A 14,937-nucleotide genomic window follows, 5' to 3' on the forward strand; every position below is an offset into this window, starting at 1 on the left:
AAATCAGCTGGCAAAGGTACTGAGTAATTTTAAATTGCCTCCAACATGAAAAGATGCCAACATGACAAAGAAGATTTTCTTCTTTTCATCTCCCCTAGGCTCTTCGGGAAGCAATTAGAGATTTAGTTTTGTACTATTTAATAGAGAATGAATAGCCAAATATATACAGCATACACACATGCAAAAATAATCCTGATTTCTTTTTCCTAGACCCATGAAAAGAATCCATGTAGACTCTTTTATAAATTATTTAAAGTTTTGGCTTTTGTGGGGCAGATGCTAGACAAAATCTCCCATCATAAACATTGCTTCTTATGAATTAATAACAAGTTTACCACCATGGGCTGGTGGTTAGAATAACTCCCTTCCCATTCATCTTTCCTACAGCCATTGTACAAAGCATATTGGGAAGGCACCGGGTAGACAGGAATTGGATAGCAGCCTAAGGCACAGTGCTGCCCTTCCTTTGGACTTCTGGGTGTGCTTGTCCAAATGTGACTGCACATGAACTCTATGGCTATCTGCACTGGGGTAACTGCTCCTGGGCACCCAGATGCACCTGGAGATGAAGCTGTAAGTTTTTTTCTTTTCTTTTCTTTTTTTTTTTTTTAAGATTTTATTTATTTGATAGAGAAATCACAAGTAGGCAGAGAGGCAGGCAGAGGGGGAGGGAGAGGCAGGCTCTCTGCTGAGCAGGGAGCCCGATGCGGGGCTCGATCCCAGGACCCTGAGATCATGACCTGAGCTAAAGGCAGAAGCTTAACCCACTGAGCCACCCAGGACCTCTGAAGCTGTAAGTGTTAATTATGAAGTTTCTTCCATGGTTAAGGCACTTGACCATCTATAAAATGGAGGGACTTGAGGCTCTTATTTAAAATTAGGATAAAGGTAAGAAATGCAGGATGACTCTGCAGCTTTTGGCTCACTGTAGAGCCAGTGCGATCTCTGCGTAGTTAGATCTTTCAAGGACACACAACCTATTTTTTTAAGATTTTATTTATTTAACACAGATAGAGAGCACACAAGCATGGGAAGCAGCAGAGGGAGAAGCATGATATGGGGCTTGATCCCAGGACCCTGGGATCATGACTGGAGCTGAACGCAGAGGCTTAACCGACTGAGCCACCCAGGTGCCTGAAACACAAGCTCTCTGAAAGAACTGAAGAACATTTTTCAAAGCCTCTCAGGAGTTTGAAAAAAAAAAAAAAAAGTAACAACGCACCTTTGTGGATAAAATAAAAACTAAGCTGAGATTGTTCAGTACCTAATTATCCCAAAGCCCACTGGGTTCCTTTTAAAATCTAGAATAATTCAGGGGGCGCCTGGGAGGCTCACTCAGTTAAGTATTTGCCTTCGGCTCAGGTCATGATCCCAGGGTCCTGGGATTGTGCACACATGGGGCTCCCTGGTCAGGGGGAGTCTGCCCCTCCCTCTCCCTTTGCCCCTCCCCCTTAGCTCATTCTCTCTGTCTCTCTCGCTTTCGCTCTCACTCTCTCACCCTCTCCTTCTCTCGCTTTCTCTCTCTCTCAATAAATAAAATCTTTAAAAAAAGAATTCTGAATGCTTCAAAAATATCTCACAATATATTCGTTCCAAAGCATATATTTCAAAAGGTAACGTATCCATGAAGATGGTGTTGAAACTGTGCAGTGCCTGCATTCTGCAGAAAGATTCAACTGGAATGCTTCTTGAGTTTATCTTTATTTAAAGTATGTGTCTATTAGCACAGCCCTTTAATAGTTCCCCTTTCCCTTTGACAACTGCATGAAGCAGTATGTGCCACAGCCCGCCCAAATAGTAATTCAAAGAGGACTCTGAGATGTTGAGACTGGAAAATCAATTTAGGAGCCAAGGGAAACACGGTTCCAACATGTAACTTCTGAGCACTGATGTACCTTAATATTATAAGACCTAGCAGTGGTTCCCATAGGCGGCCTTTCTACGTATGCTATGAAATGGAGAACTGGCAAAATTAATGGGTGATTTAAACAAGCTTTCTGATTTCGCTGCAGTTTATTAAGTGATTTCCAATAGATTCAAAGTTCAGGACCCAGATTAAGTATGTCTCCAATTAAGCCTCTTTGTAAAAATAGACTCAGTTCCTAAACTTCCTATTTGTTATTATTTTAATAATTTTGTTTAACCTCCATTTTGACAGAATGGGTAGATTTGTTGTGTCATATGAATTTTTAACTTCCACATACCCCATCTACATCATAAAAAAGACAAGTTCAAATAAAATTTTTTTTTTTTTTTAACCACTCGTTGTCAGATTATGTGGGTGTTAAATTTACAAGATGATGAGCAGAAAAAACTATGGTCTACATGAGAATCATGCCAGTATCCCTGGCACAAAATGTATCTCAAGTGCTTACCTCTATACCAATCACCTGACTTTCATCTCTTGGCTTAAAGAGAGCTACCTGCTGGGAACACCCCTCGGAGTTATAAGGGCTAAATTCATATGGAAAAAAAAGAAGGTATGTCTATTAGCTGGAATAAATTTGAGACAAATACTGGACTTGAATAAGAACTCAAGGCTTTTCCTGGTTTTCCTTGTTTGTATTTTCCTTAAGGGGATGTAAAAGAGAGCTATGCTTCAGTCTTCATTTCACTTCATTTGTTATTTTCCCTAATAGCTGTTGAAAGAATGTAGTTCAAAGAAAATGATGGCCCTTGAGACGGTAATAACAGATCTGCCCTTGCCAAGTTGAATGCGGAGATAAAAGAGAGAACCAGAAACTTACTTGTTCATTGGATCGGGAGAGACAGCTCTTTATGACTTCCGTTTCCAGAAGTGTACGCTTATTGATCTCCACATGTTCATAGTATTTAGAAAGTCGGGTCTGTCCTTGTTTATTCACCATTAGGAAAAATTTTATCATTTTTTTTTTCCTGGGCGGTATTTTTCCAGATAGTTCAAAAGTTATGTCAAGGGTGGCTGTAATTAGAACCTGAAGGATGAAGGGACAACAAAAAGTTAAGATCAAATATCTCAAAGGATAATATTAGATGTATTCTGTAGATGAACCAGGAGTAAATAAAATGCTATCTGATAATATTGATCTTCGCTCCTATAAATTAAATGAGGTTTTAATAAATAAGTAAACATAGGGGCGCCTGGGTGGCTCAGTCACTTAAGCTCTGCCTTTGGCTCAGGTCATGATCCCAGGGTCCTGAGATCAAGTCCCTGCTTCTCCCTCTCTCTCTGCCTGCCACTCCCTCTGCTTGTGGTCTCTCTCACTCTCCCTCTATCAAATAAGCAAATCAAATCTAAAAAGTTAAAAAAAAAAACCCAAAAACTAGAAGAGTGCCTAGGTGGCTCAGTCATTAAGCTGCTGCCTTAGGCTCAGGTCATGATTCCAGAGTCCTGGGATCAAGCCCCACATCAGGCTCCCTGCTCCGTGGGAAGCCTGCTCCTCCCTCTGCCACTCCCCCTGCTTGTGTTCCCTCTCTCACTGTGTCTCTCTCTCTGTCAAATAAATAAATAAAATCTTAAAAAAAAAAACCTAAACTAAACTAAACAGAAATCTTCATTAGTTATACTCTAAAACTTTTTTTTTTTTTTTTTTTTTTTTTAAAGTAGGCTGCATGCCAGTGCAGAGCCTAATGTGGGGCTTGAACTCACAACCCTGAGATCAAGACCTGGGCCACCTAGGTGCCCCTCTTTCAAATCATTTTTGAATTTCCCCAATACTTCTGCTACTTGTATTTGTTCAATAGATTCATCATTTTTGTTGGGCACCAACTATGTGTCAAGTACCAAGAGAATACAAAGATAAAGAAGTGGTGTTTTGTTTTTTTTTTCAATGTTTAGAACATTTTATTAAAGCAAAAGTTGTTGGAATTAAGTGAAATACAAAAACATAGTAAATATTTACAAAAACATTGATAACACTGCTCAAGTCACACACATATAAAAATGCAGAAAGGTCTTGAAGAGTTTATAAGGTGAGGGCACCTGAACTTTATTTTATGAACTTTATTTTAGGAGAGACAAGCTCTACAGTGAAGTTTTCTTTCTTCAGTGGTGGAAACAGTAGTAGTAATCTCCACTATTTGCTAAAGCCCTCCACCAAGGCCCTCTAACATGTCCTATGGAAGGTCCTCTACCAAGCAATTTTCCTATATTCCTTAATTCCCACAATTCTCTGAGGCAGCTCCTTGTGTTATCCCCACTCTAAGGCCAATCAAATTGAAGTTTAGGGATGGAAGGATCCTCAAAGTCTCTAGGTTACTTGTGTCAGAAATAAGGGGCAGCTCAGAAGCCAGGCACATGCCTGGATCCATGACACCCCCTCATTTGTCCTCATCACTCCCAAGGGTCCATGCTTGCAATTTTATTTCTAACTTGGCTATAATGAAACTCGTGTTGGGTCCTCCTACCCTTGCTATAGATTTTGAAATGATCAGGGCAAGAGAGCACAATACTGATCAATGGCCAGTGCTTCTTTCATCAGGAGCATCGGAGCTGCCTCCCTGACTCCCTTGACAGTATCATATTCACATTTTGTAGTAGCTGTGAAAATTAAGTGCAAAACACCAAGGTTAATAATAGTTCTTTTTTTTTTTTTAAAGATTTTATTTATTTGTCAGAGAGAGAGACAGAGAGACAGAGAGAGAGACAGAGAGAGAGCGCACAAGCAGGCAGAGTGGCAGGTAGAGGCAGAGAGAGAAGCAGGCTCCCCGCCGAGCAAGGAGCTCCATAAGGGACTTGATCCCAGGACCCTGGGACCACTACCCGAGCCAAAGGCAGCGTCCCAACAGACTGAGCCACCCAGGCGTCCTGTTAATAATAGTTCTTAAATTAACTTTTTTTTTATTTTTTAAGATTTTACTTATTTATTTGACAGAGAGAATGACAGTGAGAGAGGGAACACAAGAAGGGGAGTGGGAGAGGGAGAAGCAGGCCTCCCGCTGAGCAGGGAGGCGGATATGGGGCTCATCCCAAGACTCTGGGATCATGACCTGAGCCAAAGGCAGGCGTTTAACCGACGGAGCCACCCAGGCGCCCCTCTTAAATGAACTTTTATTTATTTTTTTAAAGATTTTATTCATTTATCTGACAGAAGAGATCACAAATAGGCAGAGAGGCAGGCAGAGAGAGAGAGAGAGAGAGGAGGAAGCAGGCTCCCTGCTAAGCAGAGAGCCCGATGCGGGGCTCGATCCCAGGACCCTGGGATCATGACCCGAGCTGAAGGCAGAGGCCTTAAACCACTGAGCCACCCAGGTGCCCCTTAAATGAACTTTTAAAATTTGGAATAATTTTACAGAAAAGTTGCAACAGGTTACAGGATAATTCTTGGACTACATTTTGTATTATTCTTTGCCCCCCCAGCTCATCTCTTATTTCCTAAACCATATCAGACAGGTGGTTATCTCACAACAATGCCAAACACAAAGAGCTAGAAAGAGCCAGGCCCAGTCTGGCAAAGCCTGGGCTGCCATGTTTATTGAGGGCACATGGCAGGATGTTCTGTAGACCAGCTCAGCAGGGGACATGGCAGCTGTGCCATGGGGGGAGGCCTGTAGTCATTCACTCCCTCTTCCAGGAAGATAAGCTCACTACTGTAGGTGGGATTACAACATACCCCGTTTAGTCATTCGGTAATAAGTGCTGCTTTTATTCTCACAAATTACTGCCAGTAAATTATGGCTGGAGACCAGTAAATTAAGTTACCATTCATTCTTTTATTGCCGTTTAGCAAAGTTATTTATTTTATTTTATTTTTTAAGATTTTATTTATTTATTTGTCAGAGAGAGTGAGCACAGGCAGACAGAGTGGCAGGCAGAGGCAGAGGGAGAAGCAGGCTCCCCGCTGAGCAAGGAGCCCGATGTGGGACTTGATCCCAAGACTCTGGAATCATGACCTGAGCCGAAGGCAGCCGCCTAACCAACTGAGCCACCCAGGCGTCCCAGCAAAGTTATTTTAAAAGAATCTTCATGAAATTTAGAAATTATAATCTTATACTCTGGATTCCAACTGCCAGCTAGAAGAAAGCTACTGTCTTGGGGACCTGGGTGGCTTTAGTCGGTTGAGTGTCTAAATGACTTCTGGTTTCAGCTCAGGTCATGATCTCAGGGTCCTGGGATCCAGCCCCGTCAGGGGCCCCTTGCTCAGCAGGGAGTCTGCTAGTTTCCCTTCCCTCTGCCCCTCCCCCTACTCTCTCTCTCTCTCTCTCTCTTTTTAAATAAAAAGATAACATCTCAAAGGTACTCATGTCCAAACCTTTGCCTTTAAACATCTGGCTATGTTAAGTTTACCGTAAAATGAGATGTAAAATGATCCCACTGAGATGTTACACCAAAGGATCAAATTGGTTTCTACCTTAACAAGCACAGCATTCCTTCCCACTGACTTCAGGAACAAGGATGACAAACAAGGGCGTGTTGAATTGATACTCATTAGGATGCAAGCCTTGAAAATAGTAGCTGAAGGCATCTAAAGGCTCGAATACATCATCTTTTTTTTTTTTTTGCATGCTCATAAACAATTACACAATTTATAACTGTAGGATTACACAGTGGTAATAAAGTAGACAAGTAAAACTGTAAACTCCATTATAAAATACACAAAGCCGAAATATACAATGTGGAGACTCAGAGACAAGTACATGTTTCAGAATAGAAGATGAATGCTTTAAGCACCTCTCCTGGTTACTAATCATCAGGGAGGAGAGAAATCAAATAATTATGAAACTGAGGTAGGGCAATAAGGAAAGAATATGCCTAGACAAGTGCTGGGAGTGGCCAGGAAGCAGGTATGAACTTCCTCTGTTTATAAAACTCTTTGCATTCAACAACACAGGCTGGGGAAGATGTTTTAATTGCCAGGACCTAGGGGATTCCACACCCAAGAGCCTGTGTGAATCGAGGACAGATAAGGAAGGGAAATTTCACTGAGGAAAGCCTTACACGAAGAATGCCAGGATGCCTAAAGGCCAAGATGAGGAAGTTTGGTATAGTCATAGTAGAATATGAGCAGATCAATATCCCAAGACCCTTTATGACACAAACTGAATGCCTAGAGAAAGGAGAGGAACAATTGAAATGTATGCTGAATTGGGTACAGTTTTCATATTTCTGATGGTGTATTCTGAGACTGTCATCCAGAGATGACAAATAGATTGTAACTTGGGTGCCAACTGTGACTAACTGTATTTGCTGCTTTGAGCACTGTGTTTGGAAGGATTCTGCAACTGTTTAGGTTCAAAAGGATGCCATGAATGATGAGTATGTCAGCTGCAGGTTAGGAAGCAGGGTGTGGCAACATATGCATCTTATATCTGTCAGCCCTGATGTGCACTCCCTTCATTTTGCAGATGGGAAAATGGATAATCTGAGATGTAGAGTGAAGTCTTGAATTCTGGTCCCCTGACTCATAATCTGATGCCATCTTTAATCTGTCACAGTGCCTCTTTGCCTTGCTCAGTGTATTAGTGTCATTAGAGGTTCATTTAAGCTTACTAAGCATCAACTTCAGGTGGCTGAATTTGATTACATACTAAGCTCTCCTACAAAACCAGTGATTTTTACTTTTTTATTGTGACAATTTTATTGTGACCCAGCACACACGTACATACGTATCTGATTCAGTTATATATGATGTTCACCAAACAATACCTATCCATTCTGTGTATATTGTACTCTAGTGATTTTTGTGACATTTTATAAAAAATGTAGGTGTGAGGTGTTTGGGTTACATAGATAAATGTATTTTTTTTTTTTAAGATTTTGTTTATTTATTTGACACACGAGAGAGAGATAGCAAGAGAGGGAACACAAGCAGGGGGAGTGGGAGAGGGAGAAGCAGGCTTCCTGCTGAATGGGGAGCCCAATGCAGGGCTTGATCCCAGGACCCTGGGATCATGACCTGAGCCAAAAGCAGACGCTTAACAGACTGAGCACCAACACACAAAATACACATGCTATCAGTGTGATGTATCACTGTTGAACCTGATTTTGGTATCTGGCTGAGACAGTTTTGTTAGGTTTCTGCAATATAAAGTTATGCTTTCCACACCATACTCTTTGGAGGAAAGTCATTATATGTAGCCCACATTTAAGGGTTGGGAAGTTATGTTCCATCTCCTTGAAGAAAAAGTACCTATGTAAATTATTTGGAATTCTACTGCACAGGAGATCTGTCTACTGTACCCTATTATCTATTTACTCAGTCACTTATTTACATCAGTAGAGACTCACAGATATTTTATTTTATACTTAAGGTTATAATACAATATGATCTACAGATTTTTAATTTCAGAAGCCACTAACAAACTGTGGCCCAATGTTTGAAAAACACTGTATTAGAACATGAACTTGTGGGTAGGATTCATATCTTATTTCAGATCTTTGCACAGTGCCTAGTATAAGAGATTATCCAATAAATGTTTGTTGAATGAATGAAATAATGAAGTCTTTTTTTAAGTGATAATTTCCCCTTAATAAGAAAATCACATCAGTATTCAAACAAAGCAGATACATAAAATACTCTGGTACCCCAACTCCTGCCCCAAAGCCTATCAGTCTTCCTCAAAGATATAAACTAATGTTTTTAAGTTTGGTGCATATTCCTCTAGACTTTCTATAAATTTACATGTAAATATGCATGCATGTGTAGTAACCTTATTTCTTAAACCTAAATGTGATCGAACTCTAAGATGCCAAGTCACTAGTCTGGCGGTTATTCTCTTCTGGAACCTTTGAATGAACCAGGTATGCTCACAAAGCCCTGGCTGGAGCCTATAGAAGGGCACTGAAGAGAGGCGTCTTGGAACTCATCAGGAGCACTTCCTGTTGACTCAGTCTAGTTCAGGCTTTCCTGGTCTTTGTCCCCTTGATCCCGGGCCTTGGCTTCCATTCTTTCTCTGGCCTTAGTTCTTTTTTTTTTTTTTTTTTTTAAGATTTAATTTATTTATTTGACAGAGAGAGACAGAGATCACAAGTAGCAGAGAGGCAGATAGAGGGAGGGGGAAGCAGGCTCCCTGCTGAGCAGAGAGCCCGATGTGGGGCTCGATCCCAGGACTCTGGGATCATGACCGGAGCAGAAGGCAGAGGCTTAACCCACTGAGCCACCCAGGCGCCCCACTGGCCTTAGTTCTTAACGAGATGGCTTGGATTTCTGCAATCTTCCAGGACTTGACCTTTGGTATTTGCCCTCTGGCTGTAACCAGGGTAGTCTCTGGCACTCAGCCTTTGCTCGGTTAACTGGGAGCAGCAATTACTTTACAGAGTGGTAGTGGAAGACCAAATGAGGTAAATGATGTAATTCTTGTAAAACATTTAACACACTGACTTCTTTCATTTCCTTTCTTATTGTATATTAAACTAGAAAGGAATGCTGGTAAGATTATAAGGAAACAGATAGGTGTATATGTATACATTGTTAGTGGTCCCTTAAATTGTTACAAATTTTTTTACAGTGTAACTTGATATAATTTAACCAAAAAAATCATGAAAATGATTCTACCATTTACCTCAAGCATTTCTGTTTTGGTAATCTATCCTAAATATAAGTTTAAATCCACAGGCATGAAAATACTTATAATAGTGAAAAATGAAACAAGCTGATATTACAATCTGAGAACCAAGTGTTAAATGAACACCAACTTGATATTTTTTAACCACTAAAATAACCATGCAAGGGACCATGAGACTTAAGCATAGGAAACAAACTGAGGGTTGCTGGAAGGGAGAGGGGTGGGGGATGAGGTAACTGGGTGATGGACATTAGGGAGGCCAAGTGATGTAATGAGCACTGGGTGTTATGTAAGACTGATGAATCACTGACCTCTACCTCTGAAACCAATAGTACATTATATGTTAATTGAATTTAAATAATTTTTTTAAAAAAGAAAAATATGCAGACTATGCAGAAAAATGGGGAAAATGTAGATATAATAAAGTCACAAAATCAGAATACCAAATTTTATACCACATGGATTACAATTATATAGAAGCAAAATCTGAGTAAAGATTATAGAGACTAGACAGAAACCATACAAAAATAAGACATGAAACAAACAAAAAGAGATTAGAAAGATGAACATTGAAAACATCATGCTAACTGAAAGAAGCCAGTCACAAGGACAATATATTGTATGATTCCATTTATATGAAATGTCCGGAATGGGGAAATCTACAAGGAAAGTAAATAGATTAAGGCTTTCCAGGGGATGGGGGCTTGGGATGGGAGGTCTAAGAGGAATAGCGTTGTAATGATAGTTGAACAAATATGCACATATAAAAGCCACTGAATTGTATACTTTAAATGGGTGAATTATATGGTATGTGAATTATATCTCAATAAAGGCTGTTTAAAAAAAACAAAACACAAAAAAAACCAGACCAGACAATCTGGGAAGAGCTCCCAGTGGCCAAAGCTGAAACAATCTGGACAACAAATAACAAAGTATCAGATTATTACCCAGAGTATACAATAAGTATAAATTAGTACATACTGATATAAGTACATGATTGAATAAATAAACAGGGCAGAAGAATCCCATATATAGGTTTCCCCCTGCTCTCTGAAAGTAGACTGCTCCTGGGAAACCTTTACCAAGCCAAAAATGGCAGTAAAGCAAAGAAGCAATTACTATTAATTTATATGGGGAAATTTCTGAGCATTCCCAGACACAAAAAATAACCTTTCTCAGGCTTTTCTGATGCCTTAGGACCCATCTTGCTAAGGGATGTACAAAATAAATGGAGAGAAAGCACAGATGCTCAGGGACACAGCTCCAAGCTCTGGCAGCTCGATGCTGTCATGCTGAGTGTAGTTCCCGGGGAAGGAGCTTGGCAGGATCTCTCTGGCTGTTCGGGTGCACACTGCCACCGTGACTGCTCACTGCAAAACAAATGCTCAACACTATTTTCGCTTTCCGCCTTTTCTCCTAAAAGTGAAAATCCTTTTTGAATTTCTTTCATTCAACGAAAACGGGTACTAAGTAGGTCTTTCATAAAAGCGAAAGGCTTTTCGTAGGAGATACCTCCCTATCTGTTGAGAGGCTCTCCTTCAGGAGGTGGAGCTTAAATTCTCCCACCCATTCACTGGACGGTAAGGGGGACTTAGTGACTCACTTCCAAAGGACAGCATGTGGAAATAGAAAATGGTATCCTCACAGCAGAGAAACCTGGCACACACCACCTTGCCCAACTGACGAAGGCTAGCATCATCAGTCATGTCATGTCCCCTGATACGATGTGATGAGAAAAGTACTTCATCTCTGTGGTATTCTTCCCCAAACCCACAGCCCATTCTAATCATGCAAAAATGCAGTAGAAAACAAACAAACAAAAAACAAATGAAAGGACATTCTAAAAAAATATCCCACCTGTATTTCCCCAAATTGTCAAGATCATGTAAAACAAGACAAGTGTGAGAAACTGTAAGAGATCAGAGGAGACTAAGGAGATAATGGTGACTACATGCAACGTGGTATCCTGGAGGGGATCCTGAACAGAAAAAGGACATTAATAACAAATTGGCAAGGGGTGCCTGGCTGGCTCAGTCAGAGGAGAATGTGACTCTTGATCTTGGGGCTGTGAGTTTGAGTTCCACTTTGGGTGTACAGATTACTTAAAAATAAATAAATAAACTTAAAAAAAATTTTGGTGAGGGGCATGTGGGTGGCTCAGTCCGTTAAGCATCTATTTTTGGCTCAAATCACAATCCCAGGGTCCCGTGATGGAGCCTCGCACTGGGCTCTCTGCTCTGTGGGGATCCTGCTTGTCTCTCTCCTTCTGTGTGTGCACTCTTTTTCTCTTGCTCTCACTCTCTTTCTCAAATAAATAAACAAAATCTTAAATTTTTTTTTGTGTGTGTGTGAAACATGAGAATAGTCTGAGTTTAGTCAATAATAATGCTACCCATGTTGGTTTTTTAGATCTGATAAATGTAACATGGTAATATGAAATGACAACATTAGGGGAAATGGGTGAAGATATTCAGAAATTCTCTAGACAATCTTTGCAATTCTTTTACAAATCTAAAATTATACCAGGTAAAAAGTTTAGTTTTAAAAAAGGAGAGAGGGGTGCCTGGCTGGCTCAGTTGGAAAAGAATGTGAGTCATGAGTTCAAGCCCCACACAGGGTGTAGAAATTACTTAGATTAAAAAAAACAAAACAAACAACTTTAAAATATAAAAGGAGAGAGTTGTATTTGTATTAAAGTGAAGGGGGGTTGTTTGTTGGTGTGTCTGAGTGTCTAAGCCTATATCATATTGGTTATATTAGTTATATTTGGTTATATTGCTTAGATATCTAAGTTCTTATCAGTGTATTATAGATGTTTAGGTATGAGGTTCATTTATATTAACATTCCCAACAACTACACTTTAGGCTTTCTTATTTTTGTTTAGCTAAGAAGAATATTAATTTTAAGAAATGAGGGGGCGTGTGCGTGTATCAATGTATATGTTCTGTAAATGGCTTCCTATGCCCTTTGGTCAGTCTCTGTTCTGACCTGGATAACCTCTAGTAGTTCCCAGTAATCCTTCCACCACACATCACCATTTGGGAATTTTCCCTAGTTCAGGGTTCAGAAAAGCTTTTTCTATAAAAGCTAGGTATATTTTAGGCTCTGAGGGCCATATGGTCTCTTTCTCAACCAGTCACTCTGCCCCTGCAGAATGAATGCAGCCCATACAATATAAATAATATGTAAAGCTGTGTTCCAAGAAAACTTTATTTATGAAAGCCGTCAGAAACTGGATTTAGTCTGCAGGCTGCAGCTTGCTCTGCTCTAGACCAGTGCTTATCAAACTTAATGAGCATATAAATCACTTGGGGAACTTAGGAAAATATAGAATCTGATTCAGTAGGTCTGGAGCAGGAACCATACATGGTGTGGCAGAGTATGAAAAGACTCATTAAAATACACACCTACAAGGTCATGAAGTTCACCTTTCTCAATATCAAATCAGACCAAATAACATGAGCTGAGTGCTTACTAGGTACATGACAGTAAGGCAACAGAGTAAACAGAAACACAACTATTATGGGTAATTTCTTTCATCTGGACATGGATCTTAATCCACAGAATGCTGGGTGAGAGGGCAAGCTGTCCTGACATGTCACTCCACAGACCCTCAGGTTCGTTCACGTGATCTGGCGGGTTTGGTGGCAGCCCCATCCCTCATGGCCTCAGCAGGTCTCTCTCAAAGTTGTACGTATATTAGAATACAGTGTTATTTCCAGGAAGCACAGAGCCATTCTTTTGTCAAGAATTTATAGTAGCTCTCTAGAATATTTCATTTAACCTGAAGAAATTACAATGCATGTTATACCATATACCAAAATTAACTCAAACTAGATCACAGACCTAAATATAAGAGGTAAAACTGTAAAACTTTTAATTTTATTTAAAAAATTTTATTTTAAGTAGAATCCACAACTAAGTGGAGCTTGAACTCAATGACCCTGAGATCAAGAGTCACACGCTCTACCGACTGAACCAGTCAGGTGCCCCAAGACTATAAAACTTTTAGAAGAAACAGATTTAAGACCAAAAACACAGGGGTGACTGGTTGGCTCAGTTGGTTGAGCATCTGTGTTCAGCTCCCATTATGATCCCAGCGTTCTGGGATGATGCCCTGTATTGGGATTCCCTGCTCAGCAGGGAGCTTTCTTCACCCTTTGCCTCTCTTGCGCTTGTCCTCTCTCCCTCACTCTCAAAATAAATAAATAAAAATATTTAAAAACAAACAAATAAAACAAACCAAAAGCATGCTCTACAACAGAAAAAACTGATAAACTGGATTTTATCAGACTTAGAAAACTTGTATTTCAAAAGACATTAAGAAACACGTTAAGACATTTCCTTAAGAAAATGAAAAGTCACAGACTAGAAGAAATTATTTGCAAATCATGTATCTGATAAAGGATTTGCATCTAGAATATGAGAGACTCCTTCATAGGAAGAAAAGCAAGACAATTTAAAAAATGGATAATGGATTTCAAAGTACATGTGAAAGGAGAATATACAAATTCCTAATAAGCACATGAAGAAATGTTCAACATCATTAATCCTTAGGAAAGTTCAAATTAAAACCACAAGATATCACTCCACACCCACCTGAGTAGTTATAATCAAATAGGGGAACCTGGTTCAGGTTCAGAACGGTTAAGTGTTAGTCGGTTAAGTGTCAGACTCTTGGTTTTGGCTTAGGTCATGATCTCAGGGTTGTGGGATTGAGCCTGGCATGAGACTCTGTGCTGGGTGTGGGGTCTGCTTGGGCTTCTCTCTCTCTCCCCCTTCCTCTCCCCTCCTGCTCATGCTCTCTCTCTCTTTAAAATAAATACATAAATCTTTTTTTTTTCTTTTAAGAGAGAAAATAACAAATGCTGGCTGGGATGTGGAGACACTGGACCTTCCATGCAGTGTTGTTGGGAAAATAAATGTTCCACCACTCTGGAAAACAATTTGGCAGTTTTCTAAAAATTTACACAAATTTACCATATTATCCAGCTATTCTACTTTTAAGTATAAGCCCAAGAGAAATGAAACCATGTCCACAAAGACTCGTACATGAATGTTCATAGAACATTATTCATAATAGCCAAAAAGTGGAAACAACCCAAATGTCCGCCAGCTGATAAGTGGATCAACAGAACGTGCTGGATCTACATATAACGGAAAACTACCTAGCAGTGAAAGGGAGCAAAATACTCCTATATGCTATGAAATGGGCGAAACTTGAAAACATTAATGAAAGAAGCCCGATGCAAAACACTACCTATTGTATGATTCCATTACTCTGAAATATCCCGAAAAGACAAATATATATAGATAGAAAGTATATTAGTGGGCCAAGTATAATGTAATTAGGGCCAGGAGAGGTTTAGGGGAAAATGGGGATTGGACTTGTTTTAGGGATGATGAAAATCTATTTTTTGGTGGAGCCTGCATAGTCAGCCTCCAACTCTTGG

General features: G+C 39.9%; 1 protein-coding gene across 5 annotated transcripts in view; it reads right to left on the minus strand.

Annotated features, from left to right (window-relative positions):
- The window catches only part of AP4S1 (adaptor related protein complex 4 subunit sigma 1), a 54,844-nt gene that overhangs the window by 24,782 nt on the left and 15,125 nt on the right, over positions 1 to 14,937 (minus strand). For 3 of the 5 annotated variants that reach the window (XM_032848920.1, XM_032848917.1, XM_032848921.1), the window contains exon 2: positions 2,748 to 2,954. In XM_032848920.1, coding sequence (XP_032704811.1) covers positions 2,748 to 2,885 — 138 coding nt within the window. In that variant the 5' untranslated portion in view covers positions 2,886 to 2,954. Of the gene's footprint in view, positions 1 to 2,747; positions 2,955 to 4,435; positions 4,520 to 14,937 lie in introns of those variants that run through there. The other 2 variants (XM_032848918.1, XM_032848916.1) reach the window with 2 other exon arrangements.

The sequence above is a fragment of the Lontra canadensis genome, unplaced genomic scaffold (genome assembly GCF_010015895.1).
Source record: "Lontra canadensis isolate GAN:19392208 unplaced genomic scaffold, GSC_riverotter_1.0 scaffold214, whole genome shotgun sequence".
In the NCBI taxonomy this organism is placed as follows: Eukaryota; Metazoa; Chordata; class Mammalia; order Carnivora; family Mustelidae; genus Lontra; species Lontra canadensis.